Source organism: Miscanthus floridulus, chromosome 1, assembly GCF_019320115.1.
Source record: "Miscanthus floridulus cultivar M001 chromosome 1, ASM1932011v1, whole genome shotgun sequence".
In the NCBI taxonomy this organism is placed as follows: domain Eukaryota; kingdom Viridiplantae; phylum Streptophyta; class Magnoliopsida; order Poales; family Poaceae; genus Miscanthus; species Miscanthus floridulus.
In genome coordinates, this window is record NC_089580.1 from 73,115,141 (window position 1) to 73,136,985 (window position 21,845).

Genomic DNA, 21,845 nt, shown 5'->3' on the forward strand with positions numbered 1-21,845 from the left:
GTGGTCGGTGATGCGATCACTACTAGCACAGAGGAGCCACCCTACTTTGTCGACCCCATTTGTCTCCTCCTCTTTCGAGGGACGAGTCAGAAGATGTCCGCATCCTCTGTTTTGTCGTCTGAAAGGGGGAAGATGGCCTGGCGATGTTTATTAGCAGCCGGCCGCTTGCCAGCAGCTCTGGCCGATGCATCCTCCACAACCTCAAGTGCCGCCCAGTGGATGTCTTCGGTCCTAGCACTGGTCTGGGTGGCTGGGCTGGCAACTTGCAGCTAATCCACACAAGGGGGGCGGAGACACGAACACTGCTGCCCGGTCATGACCATTACTTTGGGAAACATAAAGGAGATAGCAGTCAATTTCTTGTTACAACATGATTCTACAGGTACAAGGAAGCATCATTTACCTTTGGGGGAGGTCGAGCCAGCTTGAAGGTGTGCTTGATGTCGTTTAACCTGACATAATTGGGATCGGCTAGGTTGAATAGCTCCCCAATCCTAGCCTTGACTTCTATCTTGTCGAGCGCCTCTTTCCTAGTCCTCATTGGATCTGTGCTCCCCTGGTACTCGAAGCCAGGATGTACCCTCTTCTGGTAGGGCTAGATCCTTTAGCTAATGAAGTTCTCGACCACACTTGGACCATCCAGTTTTCCCCACGGGATTATCCCGAGCAGTTCTGCGATCTGCTCCAAGTGCTTGGGCTTCTCCGACCAGCTGTTCTTCTTCTCCGGAATCAACCCCATGTTGCACAGGGTGATTGTGTTCGGCTCTTCGCGAATGTAGAACCACTTCTTGTACCATTCGTCCAGTGAGGTGTTCCAGGGGCAGTGCAAGTACTGGGCTTTCATACCGTCACGCAGATTGAGGTAGACGCCTCTGGCTATCTTCGAGCCGCCGCTCCCTTTCTTCCGCAGAGATGGATGAAGGTGGAGACAAGAAGAATCGAGTTGGGATGCAGATTGCAAAACCCAATCTTGTAATACAAGCAGAGACCCTGAAGGAAAGGGTGCACTGGAACCCCAAAACCCCGTTTGAAGAAATCCTCGAAAACCACAATCTCACCTGGTTGTGGATCGGGGAAGCTTTCTCCTTCCGGCGCACACCATCCCGCGAGTGCCTTGTTGTGGAGCACTCCCATGGCGACGAGGTCTTCGATGGTCTGCTCATTGCTCCTTGACTTCCACCACTCCTTCGCCATGACTCCGCCTTTCTTATGGGCGTCTCTCTTCGCCATTAATCTGTCCTTACTAAGGGGGTGGATGCGGTGGCGGGGGGATTGGTGATGATTTTCGGAGGAATAGGGTTCGGCAAGAGGAAGAAGAAGGTTGCGGCGGCGAATGACAATGGGGATTGGTAAAAAGTAACTTACCAGTTCTATATTATAAATAACCAAGAGCTCCGTCGTTTCATCCACCCGAGATTCTTGGGAGACGTGCGCACGCGGCGCAGACGGTTGTTTTCACAACCTCGAGATCTATGCCAATAAACACGCCCCTTCGTTACCAGTGTACGCGCCTCTTCGATGATAGTGTGAGAGGGCCCACACTGACGCACCTCCATACAGGTGCCAAGCGACTGTTTGCCAGAAAGAGCAATAAGGCGGAGTGACGTGTTATATCCGTCTGCTTTTTTTACCAGACGTGGCAGTTTGGACTTGACAGAGTAAGGAGATAAATAAATACACCAAATAATAATACAAGTGGCGTTCTTTTTCCTTTCGCTGCATGTCTTGTGCCCAATGATGGACCAGACCACTGTCGTGCTCGGGGACTGCCTAGACCACTGTTGTGCTCGGGGACCGCCCAGACCACTGCCGTGCTCGGGAACCGCCCAGACCACTGCCGTGCTCGAGGACTGTCCCGACCACTGCTCGGAGATTGCTTTCCTCGACTACATGTGATTTGTACTCACATATAGTTGAGAGACATTTATTTAGACCTTGCTACAAGGCTCATACTTCGCCTTCCAGCAAGCTCGGGGACTACATCGGTACGATGCACCTGCCGGTGCATCTCGTATTGCTTGTACGACACTTGGGTTCTCAACTTAACTGGGAATTCTTTTTAGACCCTGGCACCACGTGCCTATGTTAGCTACTACCAGGCTCGGGGACTAAGTGGGCACACTTCACCTTGCGATGAATGTGTTTGTTTTTTGACTCCTACGCCTCTGATGATCAAGGGCGCTATGCTTCAAGACGCACTTACATTTCTGTTCAGAAATACAAGTGGGCACACTTCCTAGGACGGAAATCTTTTTCTTTTTTTCTTAAGAGCACCATACATTCTTCGGACAACCTACTTCTCCGACGACAACGGTGGTCAGGGATGTCAAGGACTCAAGCCTTACTTGTCGGAGAAGGTTAAAATGGCGTGTCGCAGCATAATACATGGTGCTCGGGGACTAGCTGTGGGGGTATTAACCCCTATACCCTTACGGCTAAGCTTGGGCCGGCCCAGATCGGTGAGTCCGGTCCACCAAAAGACGACGTGTGGCCCGGCCAACCTGTTCAGAGCCCTGCGCAAGGAGTCAAGGCAGATTTGGCGAACAGGTAAGATCCTGGTCGGTTAGAATAGGAATCCTTATCCGGTCACATATGGCAATTATAACTAGCTAGGATTAGTTTCCAGATCTATAACCCTGCCCCTCGGACTATATAAGGCGGGCAGGGGACCCCTCTAAAAAACATCTCTCATTGACATACAGCAATACAAATCAGACACAGGACGTAGGTATTACGCCTTCTTGGCGGCCGAACCTAGATAAAACCTCATGTCTGTCTTGCATCACCGTCTTGTTTGTAGCTTACGCATCTGTCTGCTGACAATCTACTACCTTGGGCATACCCCTAGGTAGACTGCCAACCATATTTCATCGACAATCACTCTTCTTCACCAACCATGATCTTCCCCGACTCAACTTCACCACCAAAACTCTTCCCCATCCTATCTTCACCACCGAAGCTCTTCTCCAACCTCATTGACAATGACTACTACACCCCAACTTGTCTCATGGCAAAAGGGGAGAAGCTACATACTACACCCGATCCCTCTAGTGATGAGTATGATAGTTGTGATGATAACATAGAAGAAATTGAAGCAACTATGATAAAGAAATTTGGTAAAAAGGCCTTCACTAAAATAAAAACACTAATGAAGAAATTAGAGAAGAGGGATAGATACTTAGGGATGCAAGGAGATATAATCACTCAAGAGAGAGAGAAAAAACTTGTTCTTGAAGCATCTATCGCCGAGGAAAAGATGAAGGTTGAGAAGTTAACCATTGAATTGTCTTTAGCCAATGACTCAATTGGGAAATTGACTAAGGAACATTCCTTGGTTAATGATCAAGTAGCTAGCCTCAAGAATGAGAAGAGTATAGCTCAAGAAAGCCTCACAAGCTTGGAAGACAATACCAAAATCTTGAGCTAAACTATAGTACTCTTTGGGCTAGCACTTCAACTTCTCCTAAGGCAATCGAAGACTCTAATGTCTCCACTAGTAATGGTTGTAAAAGATGCTATAAAATTGATGTGAATGCGTATACAACTAACCTTGTTGAGTTAGAGAAGAAAGACAAGGAGATTCATAGGTTGAAGATGATCTTGAAGAATGGGTGCAAGTGTCAAGAGCAATCCAACAAGACTATACACAAGTCATAAAGGCACCCATCAATCATGGAAGGCATTGGCTACAATAGGTATGATGGAAAGGCCAATGGAAGAAACATGATCAAAGGTGTGCCTTGTGTGAAGTTCAACAAGGGCGTTGCTCTTGATGAGCTTATATGCAAGGCTAACAACAAGGTATACATTCCAAAGATCCAACCTACAAGTAACAAGACAATCAAGACAAAGCAATACAAGGCCCCCCAAGCCACAAGCACCACTTCCACGGTGCTATGCTAGTGACCATATGTGTTGTTGGGGCAAGGATGGCAAGATTGTGGTCAAGTATGTTGGTGCCCAAAAGAGAAAGGAAATTATGAGGACTGTTTGGGTGCCCAAGTTTTATGTGACTAACCCCCTAGGACCCAAATCTTTTTGGATACCTAAAACAAAAGCTTAATTTGTCTTTGTAGGAATATTCCTCTAGTGGAACAAGTTGGGTGTTGGATAGTGGATGCACCAATCATATGATCGGAGAGAAGGACATGTTCACATCATTCCAACCAAGTCATGATCAAAGTGGAAATATTGTGTTTGGTGACAATGGAAAAGGAGAAGTCCTCGGTTTGGGCTAAAATTGCTATATCAAATGATAATTATATTTCAAATGTTTTACTTATAAATTCATTGAGATACAATTTGTTGTCTGTCTCACAACTTTGTGAGATGGGTTACAATTGTCTCTTTACGGATAAGGGTGTGGAAGTCTATAGAAGGGAGGATTCCTCTATTGCATTTTACGAGTCATTTAAAAGGGAAACTCTATCTAGTTGATTTCACATCAAATAGAGTAAATCCTGAGACTTGTTTAATGGTAAAATCTAGCATGGGTTGGTTATGGCATCGCCGACTTGCTCATGTTGGGATGAGAAACTTGGCCAAACTTCAAAAAGACGAACACATCCTTGGACCAACAAATGTTTCTTTTGAGAAAGATAGGATTTGTAGCGCATGCCAAGAGGGAAAACAAGTTGGAGCTAAACATCCTGTCAAGAATGTTGTGACAACCGAAAGGCCATTAGAGTTGCTTCACATGGACATATTTAGGACCTATCGCTTATATAAGCATTGGTGGTAACAAATATGGTTATGTAATTGTTGATGATTATTCTTGTTTCACTTGGGTATTCTTTTTGCGTGAAAAGAGTAAAGTCCAAGGTATCTTCAAGAAGTTTGCAAGAAGAGCCCAAAATGAGTTTGATGTCAAAATCAAGAGAGTTAGAAGTGACAATGGGACGGAGTTCAAGAACACCAACATTGAAGAGTTTCTTGATGAAGAAGGAATCAAGCATGAGTTTTTAGGTTCCATACACTCCACAACAAAATGGTGTTGTGGAGAGGAAGAACCAAACGCTCATAGAAGCCGCAAGAGCAATGTTGGATGAGTACAAGACTCCAACCAACTATTGAGCAGAAGTGGTCAACATGGTATGCCATGCCATCAACCACTTATATCTTCACAAGAAAAGAGAAAAGACCACCTACGAACTTCTAACTGGTAAAAAGCCTAAGGTGCACTACTTTAGAGTTTTTGGATCCAAGTGTTTCATACTTAACAAGAAATCCAAAAGCTCTAAGTTTGCACCAAAGGTTGATGAAGGTTTCATGCTTGGTTATGGTACTAACAAACATGGATATCGTGTTTTCAATAAAACCACCGGTTTGATTGAAATCGCGGTAGACGTGACTTTTGATGAAACCGACGGCTCTCAAAAAGAGCAAGTCAATGTTGAGATTGTAGGTAATGAAGAAGCTACACACAAAGCAATCAAGAAGCTTGCCATTGGTGAAGTAAAGTCCATCAAAGACGAAGATGAAGACCATGTTGTGCATGATGATCTTGATCCAACCATTCATCATGTTTCATCCAATGAACATGGTGAAGCTTCCTACAACAAGAAATAATCAAGATGGGAGATCAAATGAAGCACAAGGTCATTCTCATGAAGATGATGTCAACAATGAGCAAGCTCAACCTCAACTCAACAATGAAGAAAGAAGTGAAGTTAACCCTCCACAAGCTCATGATTGTGATCCTCCAATCGATCATGACCATGATGATGATGATGATGATGGCCCTATCCAAAGATCAACTCAAGTGCCACATCCTAGAGTGCATCAATCCATTCAACGGGATCATCCTGTTGATAACATATTGGGGAGCATTCGATGAGGGGTAACTACATGTTCCATTTAGCAAGTTTTTGTGAATATTACTCATTTGTTTCTCCTTTGGAACCTCATAGGGTGGAAGAGGCACTTGATGATCCAGATTGGATGATAGCCATGCAAGAGGAGTTGAACAACTTCACTCGGAATAAAGTCTGGTCCTTGGTGGAATGGCCCAAGCAAAATGTGATTGGAACCAAGTGGGTCTTCTGCAACAAGCAAGATGAGCATGGCAGTGGTAACAAGGAACAAGGCAAGCTTGGTGGCTCAAGGATTCACTCAAATTGAAGGCTAGGATTTTGGGAGACCTATGCACCGGTGGCTAGGCTAGAATCAATTCATATTATACTTGCCTATGCCGCCCATCATGACTTTCAAGCTATATCAAATGGACGTGAAGAGTGCATTTCTCAATGGCCCCCTATCCTGAGTTGATGTATATAGAGCAACCACCGGGCATTGAAGACCCCAAGTATCCAAACCACGTCTACAAGCTCGACAAGGCAGCTCTATGGGCTCAAACAAGCCCCTAGAGCTTGGTATGATTGTTTGAAGGATTTCCTACTCAAACAAGGTTTTGAGATAGGAAAGGCCGATGCTACTTTGTTTACTCGCAAAGTCAATAATGATATCTTTGTTTGCCAAATATATGTCGATGACATAATATTTGGTAGTACTAATGTGGCTTTTTGTGAGGAATTTAGTAGGATTATGACAAATAGGTTTGAGATGTCCATGATGGGAGAGTTGAAATTCTTCCTTAGATTTCAAATCAAGCAACTCAAGGATGGCACGTTCATAAGTCAAACCAAGTACACCTAAGAACATGTTGAACAAGTTTAACTTGGACAAGGCCAAGCCCATCAAGACACCCATGCCAACCAATGGACATCTTGATCTTGATCAAGGAGGAAAGGATGTCGATCAAAAGGTATATCGCTCCATGATTGGATCACTTCTTTACCTTTGTGCATCTAGGCCCGATATTATGCTTAGCGTGTGCATGTGTGCAAGATTTCAAGCTAATCCGAAAGAATGTCATTTAATGGTTGTTAAGAGAATTTTTTGGTATTTAGTGCACACTCCTAATCTTGGCTTGTGGTATCCTAAGGGCTCCACTTTTGAGTTACTTGGCTATTCTGATTCGGAATTATGCCGGTTGCAAAGTAACCCGAAAGAGTACTATCCGGGACTTGCCAATTTATTGGTCGATCCTTGGTGTCTTGGAGCTCTAAGAAGCAAAATTCCTGTTGCTTTGTCCACCTGCCGAGGCCGAGTATGTGGCGGCCGACGCTTGTTGTGCCCAACTACTTTGGATGAAGCAAACCTTAAAGGACTTTGGATGTGAGTTAACCAAGATTCCACTTTTGTGTGACAACGAGAGTGCCATTAAGTTGGCAAACAACCCTGTAAAACACTCTCGAAACAAAGCACATAGACATCCAGCATCATTTTTTGAGAGACCACAAAGCCAAAGGAGATATCGCCATTCACTATGTGAGCATCGAAAAGCAATTAGCCAATATCTTCACAAAGCCCCTAGATGAGTCAAGATTTTGTGCTTTGAGGAGTGAACTAAATATCATTGATTCTCGTAACGTGGCTTGATCCCTTGCACACACATTTTGTTTGATCTAGTTAGGAGAAAAGAATTAAGAAAACATTATGTGACACTTTCAAAATCTATTTTATAATTTTCATGAGTGACTATTGCTTTGTGCTGGTTGAATGAAATCTAGTCACTTGTGAAAATGTTAGTGTCCATCATATTTTTGCCCCACATGGTAGAGTGAGTGCAGGTTGAGGTGTTTTCAGTTTCCCTATGTTGGGAGTCCCGACGTAGGTCGAAACTCCTGATGGCCAGAAGTCACGGCTCGTGCCGGAACTCTCGACCGCCGAAAGTCCCGACATACGCTGGGAGTCCCAACGTAGATCTGAGTTTTTCACCATGTTGCGTCGTTTCACTTACTCGTTTATAATTGGCCCAGTCCCTTTTACTGCGGTTACTCTCTCCATCCCCGCACTCCTATCGCCATCCCTCTCCTCACACCTCCCTAGCCCTTCCACGCGCCGCCCCTACCCTTCCTCGCTCCTTGTGCCGTCGTGCCCTGTCCATGGCTCCGGCCTGCCAGAGGTTTCGGCTACCCTCCCTTCCAGTTGTGCTACCAGGAGTCCTACCGGCTCTTTCAACCACCGCCCGTGCTTCGATCTCCTTCGTCGGCTCAGTGGTGTGGTGGGGATTCTATTCATGGTGGTGCCAGGGATCATCGATTTGTTCATGGACTACAATTTCATCTTTCTCCATCTCCTCTTTCCTCGATTCAAGGAACTACCGTGGCGCCCTAACCCTAGTGTCAATGTACCTTGCGCTTTGCCTGTATTCTTTCTCCCTTTCTACTCCTCTGACCTCCTTGTATGAATGTGTGTCGCGATTTGAAGCCCCTTGAATGGGATGGTCACCATGTGCACCGAAAGTCCCGACTACGGCTAGGACTCCCGACCCTAGGGTGACCACTCCATTCATGTTTCTTTAATTCTAGATGTTCGTCCATGTCTTGTTGTATTGTTTCTTAGTTCCACTTCATGTTCTTCGTAATCATGGACGGTGGCAGTCCCTCGCATCATAAGGAGAAGAGATCTAAGAAGAACCAAGATCGTGCCGCTATCCCTAAGCCGTCTGCCCACACTAAAGCGGCATATCCCCGTGCTAGTGCTGGAGGTCCCCGTGCTGCTGCTGGTGGTTCCCATGCCCATCGCCATGATGATCAAGGATCATCGGCTGCCACTCCTCCTCCTGCTCCAGCCTTTGTTGGGGATGTTCTGATTGTTGATGCTGAAGAAGAAGCTCTTGAGCATGCCAGCCACACCATTGCTGCTCCATCGACTCGCACCCTAACTCGTGGCTCGGGCTTCGTCTCTCAGGTCATTCCCTTCCTAAGAGTTTCGCTGATCATGCGGGAGCCCGCCATGGCTCCTAATCCTACTGGTGGTTGGACTCCTCTACTAGTGGACTATTATCACCGGGTTAAGGACATCAAGTCCATGAGGGGAAGGATCCTTTATGATGAGGATGAGAAGGATCTATGGCTTGAGTATCATTTTTGGCACCCATTCCATTATGACTTCTATGATTCCATTCTATATCTGAAGTTTTTGAAGAAGAGGGAGCCACCGATCCTTCAAATGAAGTGCATTGATGCATACTCTCTTAGTAAGTACAAGGAGCCTGAGCTAGAGCAGATGGTTCAGTGATATACACTCAATGGGGCTGTCGTACTTGCTTGGAGTTTAGGAAGCATTGGAACAATGAGCTCATCTATCAGTTTTATGCTTCCTATCATCATGAGAGAGACCCTACCGATGCTATTGACTTTATTCATTGGACCACTGAAGGCAAGCATTATAAGGTGGACTTCATCACTTTCTCTTGCCTTCTTGGTTTGAGTCATACCGACCGCACTGCACCTGAGTTGACTTGAGTATGACAACATAGCTTTGGAGGAGTACCAACACATGTACCTTGATGGACATACATGCTGATGGACAGACAGTATATCTGAAAGCCCTATTACTATGTCCTTAATAACATTCTGAGATAGATCTTGTATCCGAAGCGAGGTGACTCCACCGTCCTTCATGATGATTCTCAGAAGGTGCTTCAGCGATTTGGAGATGAGTTTCAGAAATTTTCCATCAGCAAATACATTTGGAACAAAATACATGATGCTACTGAGGATCTAGTGAAGCATCTTCCCTATGCACCATACATTATGCATGTCATTGAGCAAGTGTCCGGCATTCAGTTCCCCATAGACACTCAGCACAATCTCCTAAAGATTTCCAACAAGACATCCATCTCTGCTGTAAGAGAACTAAGGGAGAAAGGTGCTGTAGCCAAAGCAAAAGGGAAAGGTGTTTCGGGCTCTCACTCTCACTATGGTGCTTCACCACCTGCTGCTGCTGCTCGCTCTTCTAGTGCTGAGCCCCTCTCTTCCTCCTCCTCGGGTAAGAAGCCAAGCAAATTCAAGTTCCTCATGACATACATGTTTGGATAGTGTTGTGCTAGTACTCAATGTGAGCACGATATGCAAGAGAGGCTCTACTGGTTGGAACAGCATGCAGGGATTGTGTCTTCTCCTCCGCCACCGTTTGTGCCTTCCCATGATCCGTTGGCTTTATATGATGAGGCTTGTGCAGCATACGAAGATGATGCGACTTCTCGCCCTCATGGCAAGGGCAAGGCGACAGAAGAAGATGAGGAATACATTGAGGAGGATGATGGCGAAGACGACGATGGTGGTGAGGACGGTGACCAAGATGACGATGATGACTATGAGGATGAGTAGTTGGTTTTTCATGCGGCCTACCCCTTTTGGCACTTGTTGACAAAGGGAGAGTGTTAGGCTTTGTGATTCATCTTGTAATAAGTTAGTTGGTTATTTACTTTTGAGACTTTAAAACTTTTAGCTTGTATGCACTAAGTCATGTGGTGGCTAGCTTGTGATGGACATCTATTTATATGTGTTTATGATGAATGATTGTAGGACAAGTAATGGTTTTCTATCTATTTTATTAGCTTGTGCTTGTCTCTACTTGTGATGGTGGATGTTTTTGGATGGCCATGTGTTGCTTCAAGTTTTTTACTTTGAAATCTTGGCCATCATATTTTTTTACTTGTTGTGTGAAATAACATGTCATATTGCATTTCTTTTCATGGATATCTATTTGTTCACACACACTTATTGCACCCCATGGATTGCAAAATTTAGGGGGAGCTTTTGTCTTGATGTATGCAAATCATGTATAGTTGATTTTAATTGAAATTCAAATTCATGCATACATCAAGGGGGGAGCTCTTCATAAATTTTGGGGTTCAAAAGCTTTAAAATATTTTATTCTTATAAAAGCCTAAGTTGGTTGTCATCAATTACCAAAAAGGGGGGGATTGAAAGTGCATTTGCCCCCTATGTGGGTTTTGGTGTATTGATGACATCCAAATTAGGGACTAATATGATCTTAATGAGATATGTCGTAGCTATTAGTTCCATGAAAGATTCAAAGAGTTGATAAAGATGAAATGGTATCCCTCAATTCTTGAAGTTGTAAAGGCGGACGAACTCAAAACGCTCTCCAAATGTTTTATTTTTGTTTTTGAGTTTAGGATCCGCCGCACTATAAAGAGAGATGCAAACTTAGTTGGTCTGAGGAAGATAGAGTGCTCAAGCATATAAAAAATTAAATCAAAAGAGAGACACTCTAGCACTCCACGAGCACGTAGATTATTTTTCTGTGACTGTCGGTGTCGAAAGTCCTAACGTAAGCCAAAACTCCCGACCGTCAGAAGTCACGACTCATGCCGAAAGTTCTGACTCCCAGTCACTTAGCCTGTGCGGTGACTACGGACGTCGGAAGTCCCGACGTGAGTCGGAACTCCCGACAGTCGGAAGTCCCGACCCAAGTCGGGAGTCCCGACAACTGTGGTTCTACTGGCTGGCTGTCTGCACCCGTCGGAAGTCTCGGACCTTGTTAGGAGTCCCGACACCTGGAGCTTCACTAGTTGACTGATTGCGCACGTTGAAAGTCTCGACGTACGTCGGAAGCTCCGACCGTTGGAAGTCCCGACGTTTGTCAAGAGTTCCGACATTGACTTGCACGCGCGGACTTCTGACCCTGTGTGAACAGTGCTTTATGTTAACGTCAGAAGTCCTGAGATCTACGTCGGAACTTCCAACGTAGATCTGAACGGTTAGATTTCTGCTAAGAGTATAAATACCCCTCTCTTCACTTCTAACCGTTACAGACTCATTCACAGCTGACCTAACTTCGTCCCAACAGCCCCCAAGCAAGAAAGGCACCCCTCTCCTCCCTCCTTTGCTTCAATATTCGATTCCCTTAGGGTTTTGAGTGAAAGGAGAGTGGATTAAGTGAGAGAATCACTTTGGCAAGCTTGAGCACTTGATTTCTTCGTCAAGCCGATTGATTTTGCATCTATTACTCTTGGGGCTTTGCCCCTAGCCAGCTAGGCTGTTGCCTAAAAGCTTCCATCTTGTGGAAGAGCCTTGATAAGTTTGTATTACCCTTTGATTTCTTAGTGGAAAGCTCAAGTGACCTTTGTGGTCGCTTTGAGAGAGGCAAGGAGGTGGAAAGAGACTCCGACCTTGGTGGTCACCTCAACAACGAGGACGTAGGAGCTCCTTTGTAGGGTTGCCGAACCTCGGGATAAATCCTTGTGTCCCGTGTGCTTGTTGTTGTGATTGCTAGAGATTAATTGTATTTGTTTGTCTCTTTCTCTCTCAAACTTCATTTTAGGGTTTGGACTCTCTATGGTTTGGGGGCATTACAGCGTCAAAGGAGTGACCTAACATCTTCACCAAACCACTAGGAAGTGGGGTTGTAAGATTATTTATCCGTAAAGTTAAATTTAGCACTGCTTTTGTAGTTTATGTAGGCGTCAGGACTGCTGACGTTTGTGCCGGAACTTCTGACGACGTCGGGAGTTCCGACCCAAACGCCGGGACTTCCGACATTGACTGACAAAATTGAACTTAGCATTTGCAGTTATTTTTTGGATACGTCTATTCACCCACCCCCCTTCCTTCTAGGCATTGTTAGATCCTTTCACACCGATCGACTCAAACTGGACGTAGAACACGTTGCCTGAACCAGTATAAACCCTGTGTCATTGAGTGCTAGACCACATCCGATCACAACGTACGATAAAACTATAAATATTTATGTGTTGGCCACTTTCTGCACCGACAATCATTTTGGTCTTTATTAATTGTTTAGTCATTTGGTGTGGCCTTGTCCCTTCGTTATTTCTACTGGAGTACTAGTTACCATCGAGGTGTAATTAAATTAGAAATTCGGTCGCACCTTTACTGTTTACTCCTGCCATATTTAACCCCTATATCTATCTAGGGGAAAAAACATTCACCGGTCCATATTTGTGTTTTTTTTCCTCGAAAGGTAATCACAAGCTGAATGGGCGCCGGTCACTAGTCCAGTTGATGAATGTTTTTTTAGACATGTCCGTTGACACGTGTCTCAGGTTCTCGGATCGATCCAGTTGACGAATGTTTACCACCCTATTCCACAACTCGGACAAACTGCTAGAGCGCTTTGGAACCACACAAGAAGGGCATGGCTAGCCCCATCCGAACGTGCATGCCCCGTCTATTGCTCACCCCGTATACCAGATGAGTCTGACCGTACGCTGCATCTATCGTCGCCTGCCTCGCTTGTCCCGATGGGGCTGCAACTGTGCGCCTGCTTGCCCGCCCCCACATAGTGCTGCAGCGCCCACCCCACATGCTTGATGAGTCTGACTGCATGCTGCATCTGTCGCCTCCTGCCTCACTTGTCCCGCATGCGGCTGCAACTATGCACCTGCCCGCTCGGCCCAACATGGTGCTGCACGTACACACGCAAGCCCGTACCTGCATGTTGTTGCGCGTTTCGCTTCATTCTGTGCTGCGTGCCGGTGCAAGCAGGTGGGGACCACCCACCACGCCCTACCCCCCATGCTGCTACGCCCCTCGCTTCGCTTCTGTGCTGTGTGCCCGTGGGCGTGCATGCAGATAGGGACCACATGCAACATTCAGAAGAAACATATGAAACATACATCTAAAACACATGAAACATACTATGTCTACTAATGAAAACACTTGCAACATGAAGCACTTGCTGTAACATACGTCTGAAACAAGTGAAACATTTGAAACATAAGGTTACAACATATGTGTATGGCCACTGTAATATATGCAACATCCAGATAAAACACTTGCAACGTACGTTTGAAACAGATGAAACATTTGAAACATATAGATAAAACACTTGCAACATACGTGTATAGCCATTGCAACATTTGAAACATATAGATAAAACACTTGCAACATACGTCTGAAACAGATAAAACATTTGAAACATACACTTGCAACATACGTGTATAGTCAATGCTACAAATACAACATCTAGATGAAACACATGCAACATCCAAATGAACACATACATCTGAAATGCATGAAACATACAGAGCTTCATGCTATGGAGTGGCGGAAAAACTTGGGCCCGCACTCAGCTGCCAATGGTCAACTGTCATGGAAGCAGCAAACGGCGCATGCAGATGTGGGCCCATGCTCCTCTCACAAACAGGCAAGCGGCCTGGCCGGCCCTGCAACTGGTTAATCTGGTAGACCAAAGCAGCAACATTGCAAGCAGCATGCGGCAGGGGCAGCTTGGCTTAGGCGCAGACAACATAGAGAGAGAAAAGAGCAAGATGACAAGCAACAGCAGGCCTAGGCGCTAGGCAGCATAGGGCAGGAGCGATAGGGAGGCCTGGGGCCCTGGGTGCGTGCGGCTAGCGGCCTGGCCTGGTCCAGCTAGCAGCGGACGCAGCAGGGAGCCTCTCTCTCTCTCTCTCTCTCTCTCTGCTCATGTGCATGCATGGTTCCCCACGCGTCACATGTATCCCGAACGAGTGGTCACACACGCTCCCATGCGCTGCCCCACAGAAAGGACGGGTGCGGACCCACCTGACTGTAACTACACGTCCCCTCTCTTTTGTTCTTGGGTATCACGCACACGGGGTCGGTCCGTCCGTTCATCCGGATGCCCTCAACTAAGTATTACTGCACAGCAAAGCGGGGATGAAGTCAAGATACGTTGTGTGTAGAGGTGTAAATGCACCATAAAAATATAAAAATAGCGAGTTTGATTGCATCCTCTATAACACATAACACATATCTCTATGACTATATCCTGACAAGAACAAGGACAAGTGCATCCCTCTTCAAATCACTTTAGCTTCGTAACTGCAACAAAGCTTGTTCTGATTATGGAGTTGTTTTTCTTCCTTATTTCAAAGGCATATTCTGCCTCGACTAAACTCTTTAAACTTACATATAAACTAAACCCTCTGTTTCAAATCATCACGTAATCATATATGACGTCAAACTCATTTCATGTACTCGTGACCTTAATATCGCTTTAAGCTCACACAACACAAAACTGGATAGATCGACGATATGCCACTTATGGTAGGCTGACCTGTGGCCCTGAATGTCAGTGAGATACTACTTCCATATAAGGAGAGTCCGTCCGACGTCATTACAGGCTGTATCCAGTTTCCCTGCTGTCAACATCAACATCAGAGGACGGACATCTTTCTCTCGGCTCTGTACTCTGTAGTCAACATAAGAAGGCAAACCGGTGCGCCATTTTCCCTGTGCGTCCCTTTCGAGATCTCTGTCTCACTTAAGTATCCACCACCAACAGCTGACATCTCTGCCGGTCTGCCCTCTGGTGCACCACGTGCTCGTCTCATCTGCCTGAAGCTAGAGCTAGGTGAAGAGAGCAGCAGCTTCACACTCACACATGTCGCCGTCACCGGCGAGAGCCGGCGGCGCACAGGAGGATCAGGCGGAGGCCGACGTGGAGCAGACTGGGAGAGGCACGTGGCGGCAAGCGGCCTTCCACGTGGCGACGACGATCGCCACGCCGGCAGCCTACGCCCCTTGCCCTTTACTGTTGCCTCCCTTGGCTGGCCTCTTGGTGTCTGCAGCTTGGTTATTGGGACACTAGTTACATGGTGTTCGAGCTTGGTTGTGGCCTCTCTATGGCGGTGGAATGGGGAGAAACACACCAACTACCGGCTCCTGGCAGACAGCATCTTTGGTCAGTAATGGCATTATTTGCCACAGCAAATAAACTTCTCTCTTTATTTATACCTGACAGTAGCATTCTAACAGCAGAAACTTTCTGAAAAGAGACTGATTATTGTACATAGTTTTGATTTTTCGTTTGCGTGCGTTGTGAGTGTCTACATTGTACTGCTTAATTAAAAAAAAATAATTCCATTTCAGTATAGAGTAACACTGTTAGCAGTACTTGCAACTGAAAAGTTACTTCAACTGTGCTTTTTAATTTGTTCAGGTCCTTGGGGCTACTGGTATGTCTCGTTCTTCCAGCAGGTGGCATCTATAGGCAACAACATTGCAATCCAGATCACAGTCGGCAGCAGCCTCAACGCTGCAGCAGTTCATCCTTGTCTTCGGTGCATTGGAGCTGCTCCTTTCCCAGCTCCCTGACATCCATTCGTTCCGGTGGGTCAATGCTATCTGCACTGCCAGCACCGTTGGATTTGCGGGGACAACCATTGGTGTCACAATATATGACAGGTATTCGGTAATATAACATAGTATTAGCTCTCTCTCTCTCTCTCTTTTTGTCTGCAGAACAAGATGGGGGTGGAATTGTCACTGATGAATATGGTTACTGAGTTAATTCATGCAGGATATCGGATCCAAAGAAAGGGAATCAGTTACAGTCTACAAGGAAGCACCGCAACTAAGATCTTCAGAGGTTTCAACGCATTGGGCACAATAGCCTTCTCCTTTGGCGACTAGATCTTCAGAGGTTTCAACGCATTGGGCACAATAGCCTTCTCCTTTGGCGACGCCATGCTGCCAGAAATTCAGGTGCCCATCTGATCTGATGTTCACATATAATGAGGTCCATGTATGTCGTAACCTGCCATTCTCAAGACTCTGGACTGAAAATCTGAAATCCAGAGCACCGTGCGAGAACTGGTGAGGGCAAACATGTACAAAGGCGTCTCTTCAGCGTACACGATCATCGTCGTGTCCTACTGGACCCTCGCATTCAGTGGCTACTGGGCATTTGGCTCTCAGGTCCAGCCCTACATCCTGTCCTCCCTGACAGCTCCAAGATGGGCAACTGTAATGGCAAACCCGTTTGCAGTCATTCAGATAGCAGGTTGCTTCCAGGTAAACCAAACACGTGCTGTTCCCATCTTGAATTAATTTGGTGGCATAACCAAGTACTTCTTTCGCCAAGATATACTGCCGGACTACGTTTGCGCACTTCGAAGAGAGGCTTCAGGCGAAGAAGAACATGAGCTGCAGACCCTGCCTGTGCCGGCTGACATACACGTCTGCATACATGGCCGTGATTACGCTCGTCTCCGCTGCAATGCCCTTCTTTGGGGACTTTGTATCAGTCTGCGGAGCAGTTGGGTTCACCCCTTTGGACTTCGTGCTGCCTGCATTGGCACTTCTCAAGACCAGGACGATGCCTGATAACCCAGAGGATTGCAGTGTGCTGTGAAGATGCTCAGCGCTGCTGTCGCAATCTTGTTCTCGATCATAGGTGCCCTTGCATGCATCAGCGCAATCAGATCGATGCATGCATCGGCGCAAACAGATCGATCACGCTCGATGTCAAAACCTATAAGTTCTTCCATGATATGTGATGATTGCGACACCAAGTTACCTTGTGCCACATAACAACAAAGTGTCCTGATCATAATAATGATGAATATTTCATCTATACGGATCACTACGTCTACATTAGGCTCCAAAACGAACGCGAAATGGAAACAGATTAAAAAGGGAATAAACAAGGATGGAAAGAAATTTGAAATGGCTAAGACTTACACCGAACCATTGTCTTCCTGAACAGAGTACTAACTTATTTAATGATCTAGCTCATCTGCTAATCTCAGCTAAAATCCTTTAACCTTCTCTTCAGCACATCCAAGGATTTCGCCCTAAGGCAAAACGGAAGTTGATTAAAAAGGGAATAAAGATGGAAAGAAGTTTGAAATGGTAAGACTTGCGCTGAACCATTGTTTTCCTAAAAACTGAGTACTAGCTTATTTAATGATGTAGCACAGCTAATCTCAGCTAAAATCCTTTAACCTTCTCTTCAGAACATCCAGGGATTTCTTCCGGGCGCTCTGCACTGTGGCTCGGCTTGAAAGGCTTCCAAATAAACTGTCTGGGGCATCCTTGAACTTGTCACAAATTATTGCCACCTTCTTATGGTCTAAGGCTCCATAATTCTGCTTCCTGGTTACAGGATTCATGAAGCTTTCAGGTTGGTTGCTGAGAAGAAGATTTATTAGCTGCCTTATTTCGGCTAGACAATCTCTGAAACTTGTTTCCTTTCTCAGGTCCGAAAACCCAGTCATGCGGTATGTGTCATCAGCAAACCCCTCCAACACTTTCAGATCAATGTCAATACTAGCAACAGCATTTGCGTTGAACCTTTTCACCCGGTCACTAAGAAGTACCGTTGTTATAGAATCTGAGATGTGGCTTAGTGCACCAGATACAACCTTGAATAAGGCATCTCTTGGTACAATCTGCTGCCCAGAAGATACCCCCTCATGAAGATAGATAATAACTTCGTTCATGTAGTCATTTGCGTGCTCTGGAGCTTCCTCCAGAGTCCAATTGATGCTAGTCAACTGCAACATATACTCATCAATCTTGGAATTGACCAAAGTAATCAATCCATTGTATGCTGCATTCTGGGAGGCTTTGAGCACAGCTCTAGCAGTCAAACCAGAATGGGGCTTCTCAAGGAGGCACCTAGGGACACCACAAAGTCTAGCAGCATGCCAAAGGAACATATCACAGGACTGCTCAAGAATGGCAATATTTCCTGCAATCTGCACCACCTGTGGAAATTCCAGGGAACCACCATGTATCAGGTTCAGAAAACCATCATTCAACGTCTCAATCAAGAACTTGTCTAAGTAACTTTTCACCACATCATAGATGTTTGTGCTACCACTGTGTGACAAGTAGCTGACCAACTCCTCAATGAAAGAACGCACAATACGACAAGCATTGGGAACTGAGGAGGAAAATGGAGCAACATATGGCAAATTTGGTACTCCATCAACAGGTTCAAGTTGGAATGCTGCTATATTTGTGTCATATTCATTTTCCTTCTTTATAACCATCCTCTCATATGAGTCCTTAGAAAAGGCATAGTTGAGCTTCTTCCGGCAGTCAGAAAGAAGAAGTTCAAGATACTTGTCCCTAGTTTTGTCAAGAATTTCAACAACTGACATGGATCGGTATCCATATTTCTTCAGGGTTGCACCAAAAAGACTGACATATCCTTTTATGAGGAGGAGGTGGTTGGCAGCATCAATGCGGGAGAACTGTTCCTCTAAGATCAGAGTAACTTTAGAAATGGCTGTTTCCAACATTGTATCAACCTGGCCCTCAGATAGAAGCCCATCTGCAGTTCGAAGGACACGGTCCTCAATAATAAAAAAGCCAGCTACCTGAGCAAGGAAAGGTTGATAGGACTCAACAAAGGGTTGTGACGTAGAAAATTGCAAGTCCAAATTGAGTAGCATGAGCCTGTTATTGTAGTAATATTCTCGAAACTTCTCCCCAAGACCAAGGCCTATGTGGATATGGTGTGCTCTGTACACTGGCGCAAGATCAAATTCCAGCATTGGTTCCTCAGCCATGTGCTCCACATCCAAGGTGTCAGCATTCACGTCGAACCCAACACGGCTAGATTCTTCTGCTTCCCTCTGTCGGGCACACATTCCCTCATCTTTCTGACGAGTAAGAGATGTCTGGTCTATTGCGACTTGCCCAATCTCCTTAGCAGTCCTTCTGATATACACAAGCCACTGATTAAACTCACTACAAACTTTCTTCTCAATGTACAGCTTTACCATAGGAACTTGTTTACGAATAACCTTTTTCAGAAGCTTCAGTGGAATATTTTGCAGGTAGTCCTTCTCAATCAACTCCAATGTTTTCAATGCAGAAAATAATTTTGCTTCAGCAATGTCCCTGTTGCATATCTTGCAGAGACTGATAACTTGCAGACAAATCTTCAATGTAGCTAGGGCTTCCCCAACATTACTGTTTACAGAATAGATCTCAAGAAGCTCATCAAGCTTCAGTAGCAAGGCGCTAGCAACTTCTTGCAACCGCAGGTTCTCATCAGACAATGTGCCCTTAAGCTCATCAGCATCAACCAGGACACCACGAAGCTCATCGATTGCAAGGATGAATTCCTCATGGTGGAGTCTACAAATCTCTTCAATATCAACCTCCTTCATCTTCACGATGTTCTGGAGGCTGTGCAAGAGGGTTTCAGGCTTCCCAGATTCAAAAGCATGCCGGACTATGGGACCCACATCCTCATTGTTTGCAATGAAGGCAGCAAGGCCCAAACCAACACCACCATCCCCATTTTCCGTAGCGCCCCTCTTCTTTGTCTGAGCAGTCATGTTTTTAACTGCAAAACAAAAGGAAAGATCAAAAGAGATGGTGCACATTGTAACACATGCTTGGACTATTTCAAAATGTTTATTAGATGCCACAAATGCATAGAATAGAAGACCACCCAAGCAGAGAGAAATGGGAAAATTCGCATCATTTTTGAGAGAGAGAGAGAGAGAGAAATGGCAATTCATGAAAACCACATCATTTTTGAGAGGGAGAGAGGGGCGGGAAAATTCTGAATAGATTTGCATTACCCGTACTTAGTACTTGCTCCCCCAGACGAGTCATGCTGGTAAAAGGAGCCCGGAGCAGATACAAATCTGAGTGACTGCATAGTGGAGTCTTACATTGCAGAAGCATTGCACAATGGAAGATACACAACAGTGCACTATATCAGGGCACATCACTACTGATGACAGGCAGTGTATAAAAAAGTGCTAGGCAAGCAGTTGGGCTCTGCCTAGGAACTAGACGTGCCTAAGCTTTCATACTTTTATGTGGACAGTTAGAGAAATGCCATATATACTAAATAAAGGAAACTTAGCATATTAGGTTAAAAAAATTGATGTTATCATGCATCCATGAGTAATATGACCATGATTCATTTTTGCCGATCTCTAAATTTTCCTAATTTCATGAATACATAAGCCCAAAACATATCTATGCGTGAAAGAGCCTAGAAATGGAGCTAGGCGCCGCCTTTTAAAACAAAGATGACAGGTAAGGCTGTCCTAAAAATGGAAAATTTCATGATGACCTAAGCACAAAACATATCTATGCGTAAAAGAGCCTAGAAATGGAGCTAGGCGCTGCCTTTGTAAACAGAGATGACAGGTAAGGCTGTCCTAAAAATAGGAAATCAATATATCATCCCATTGTACTGACACAGGTAGCTTCACGAAATAAGATGGGAAAACAGATCCAAAATAAGATGGGGAAATCGATTTGGTGCTCCACCCTCCTCTCTCTCTGTCTGATGTGGTCAACACGCGGTGCAGAAATCGGAACGGAACAGAGTGCTAGGATCACAGCTACTAGGGCAGGCAGGAAATACTAGTGGGCTCCCATCGGCTGGTTGAGGCTACGGATTTGGCCCCGAACGCCCATCCGAAGGCGGCGGTCGCCCAGGTAGCAACCGCTGGAGTTCGTCCGCCGCTGCTGGGCCCCGCACCCAACAACGCCCCCGCGTCCCATCACGCGCACATACACAGGTAGAGGACGAGGCGGGAGGAGAAGAGGGAGAAGGATTAAGGGAGATCCTCACCTGAACCGACGGAGAGCAGTGCGAGTTCGGGGGAGGACCTGAACGGAGTCCCCGGGTCGAGTGGGGCACGATTGACAGCCGGCGGCGGCGTCCTGCGAGGGAACGGGATAGGGTGGTGTGAGAGCTGAGAGAGGATGCGGGGAATGAATGATGAAAGGGGCGACGGCCCGTACCTGGGATCGGTTCCGTCGCCGGCGGGGTGCGCGAGGCCGGCGGACGGCGGCAGAGAGAGAGAGAAAAGCTAGAAGAGGGGGTGTCCGTTTCTCTGTGTCATCAGTTCCGATTGGATTTTAGCGGCTTCCACTTCCACTGAGGTTTTGCTTTGCGCCTTTGGCTGTGGTGTTTGTTTGGAGAAAACAAAGGCAGGCGACCATGGGTTTTTGGGTTCCAGGCTGCTCGCCGGTACGTCCAATGTTGCCGGCCTGCGTCCGTCGTGTGACCTAGAAAAAGTTTTCTTAATAAAGACACTACACTGAAACGTTTTTTTTTGTAAAAAGCATTTCGTAAAGGGTTTAGCGAAAGTGTTTTCTTCAAAATATTTCTAAAAACAATAAACAACAAGTGAAAATAAAATTTTAGGATTTTTTTAAATTGCAATACATTCTCAAAGAATAGGAAGTTGTTGTTCTAAGTACCAAAGTCTTATTTGACGCATGTGCATCGTGGTATGCAATTTCCGACCA

At 45.7% G+C, this 21,845-nt stretch overlaps 1 protein-coding gene and 1 pseudogene across 1 annotated transcript; one reads left to right on the top strand and one right to left on the bottom strand.

The window, feature by feature from the left end:
* Positions 1-15,168: 15,168 nt before the first annotated feature.
* Positions 15,169-17,104, top strand: LOC136487052 (GABA transporter 1-like; annotated as a pseudogene).
* An 85-nt stretch (positions 17,105-17,189) lies between these two features.
* On the bottom strand, positions 17,190-21,484 carry LOC136487060 (exocyst complex component SEC15A-like). Its single transcript, XM_066484181.1, has 3 exons — positions 21,336-21,484; positions 21,163-21,254; positions 17,190-19,911 (listed from the first exon to the last, which is right to left on the bottom strand). Exon 3 carries the CDS (start codon positions 19,901-19,903, stop codon positions 17,534-17,536), a length of 2,370 nt encoding a protein of 789 aa, XP_066340278.1. The 5' UTR covers positions 19,904-19,911; positions 21,163-21,254; positions 21,336-21,484; the 3' UTR covers positions 17,190-17,533.
* Between the last annotated feature and the right edge of the window lie 361 nt (positions 21,485-21,845).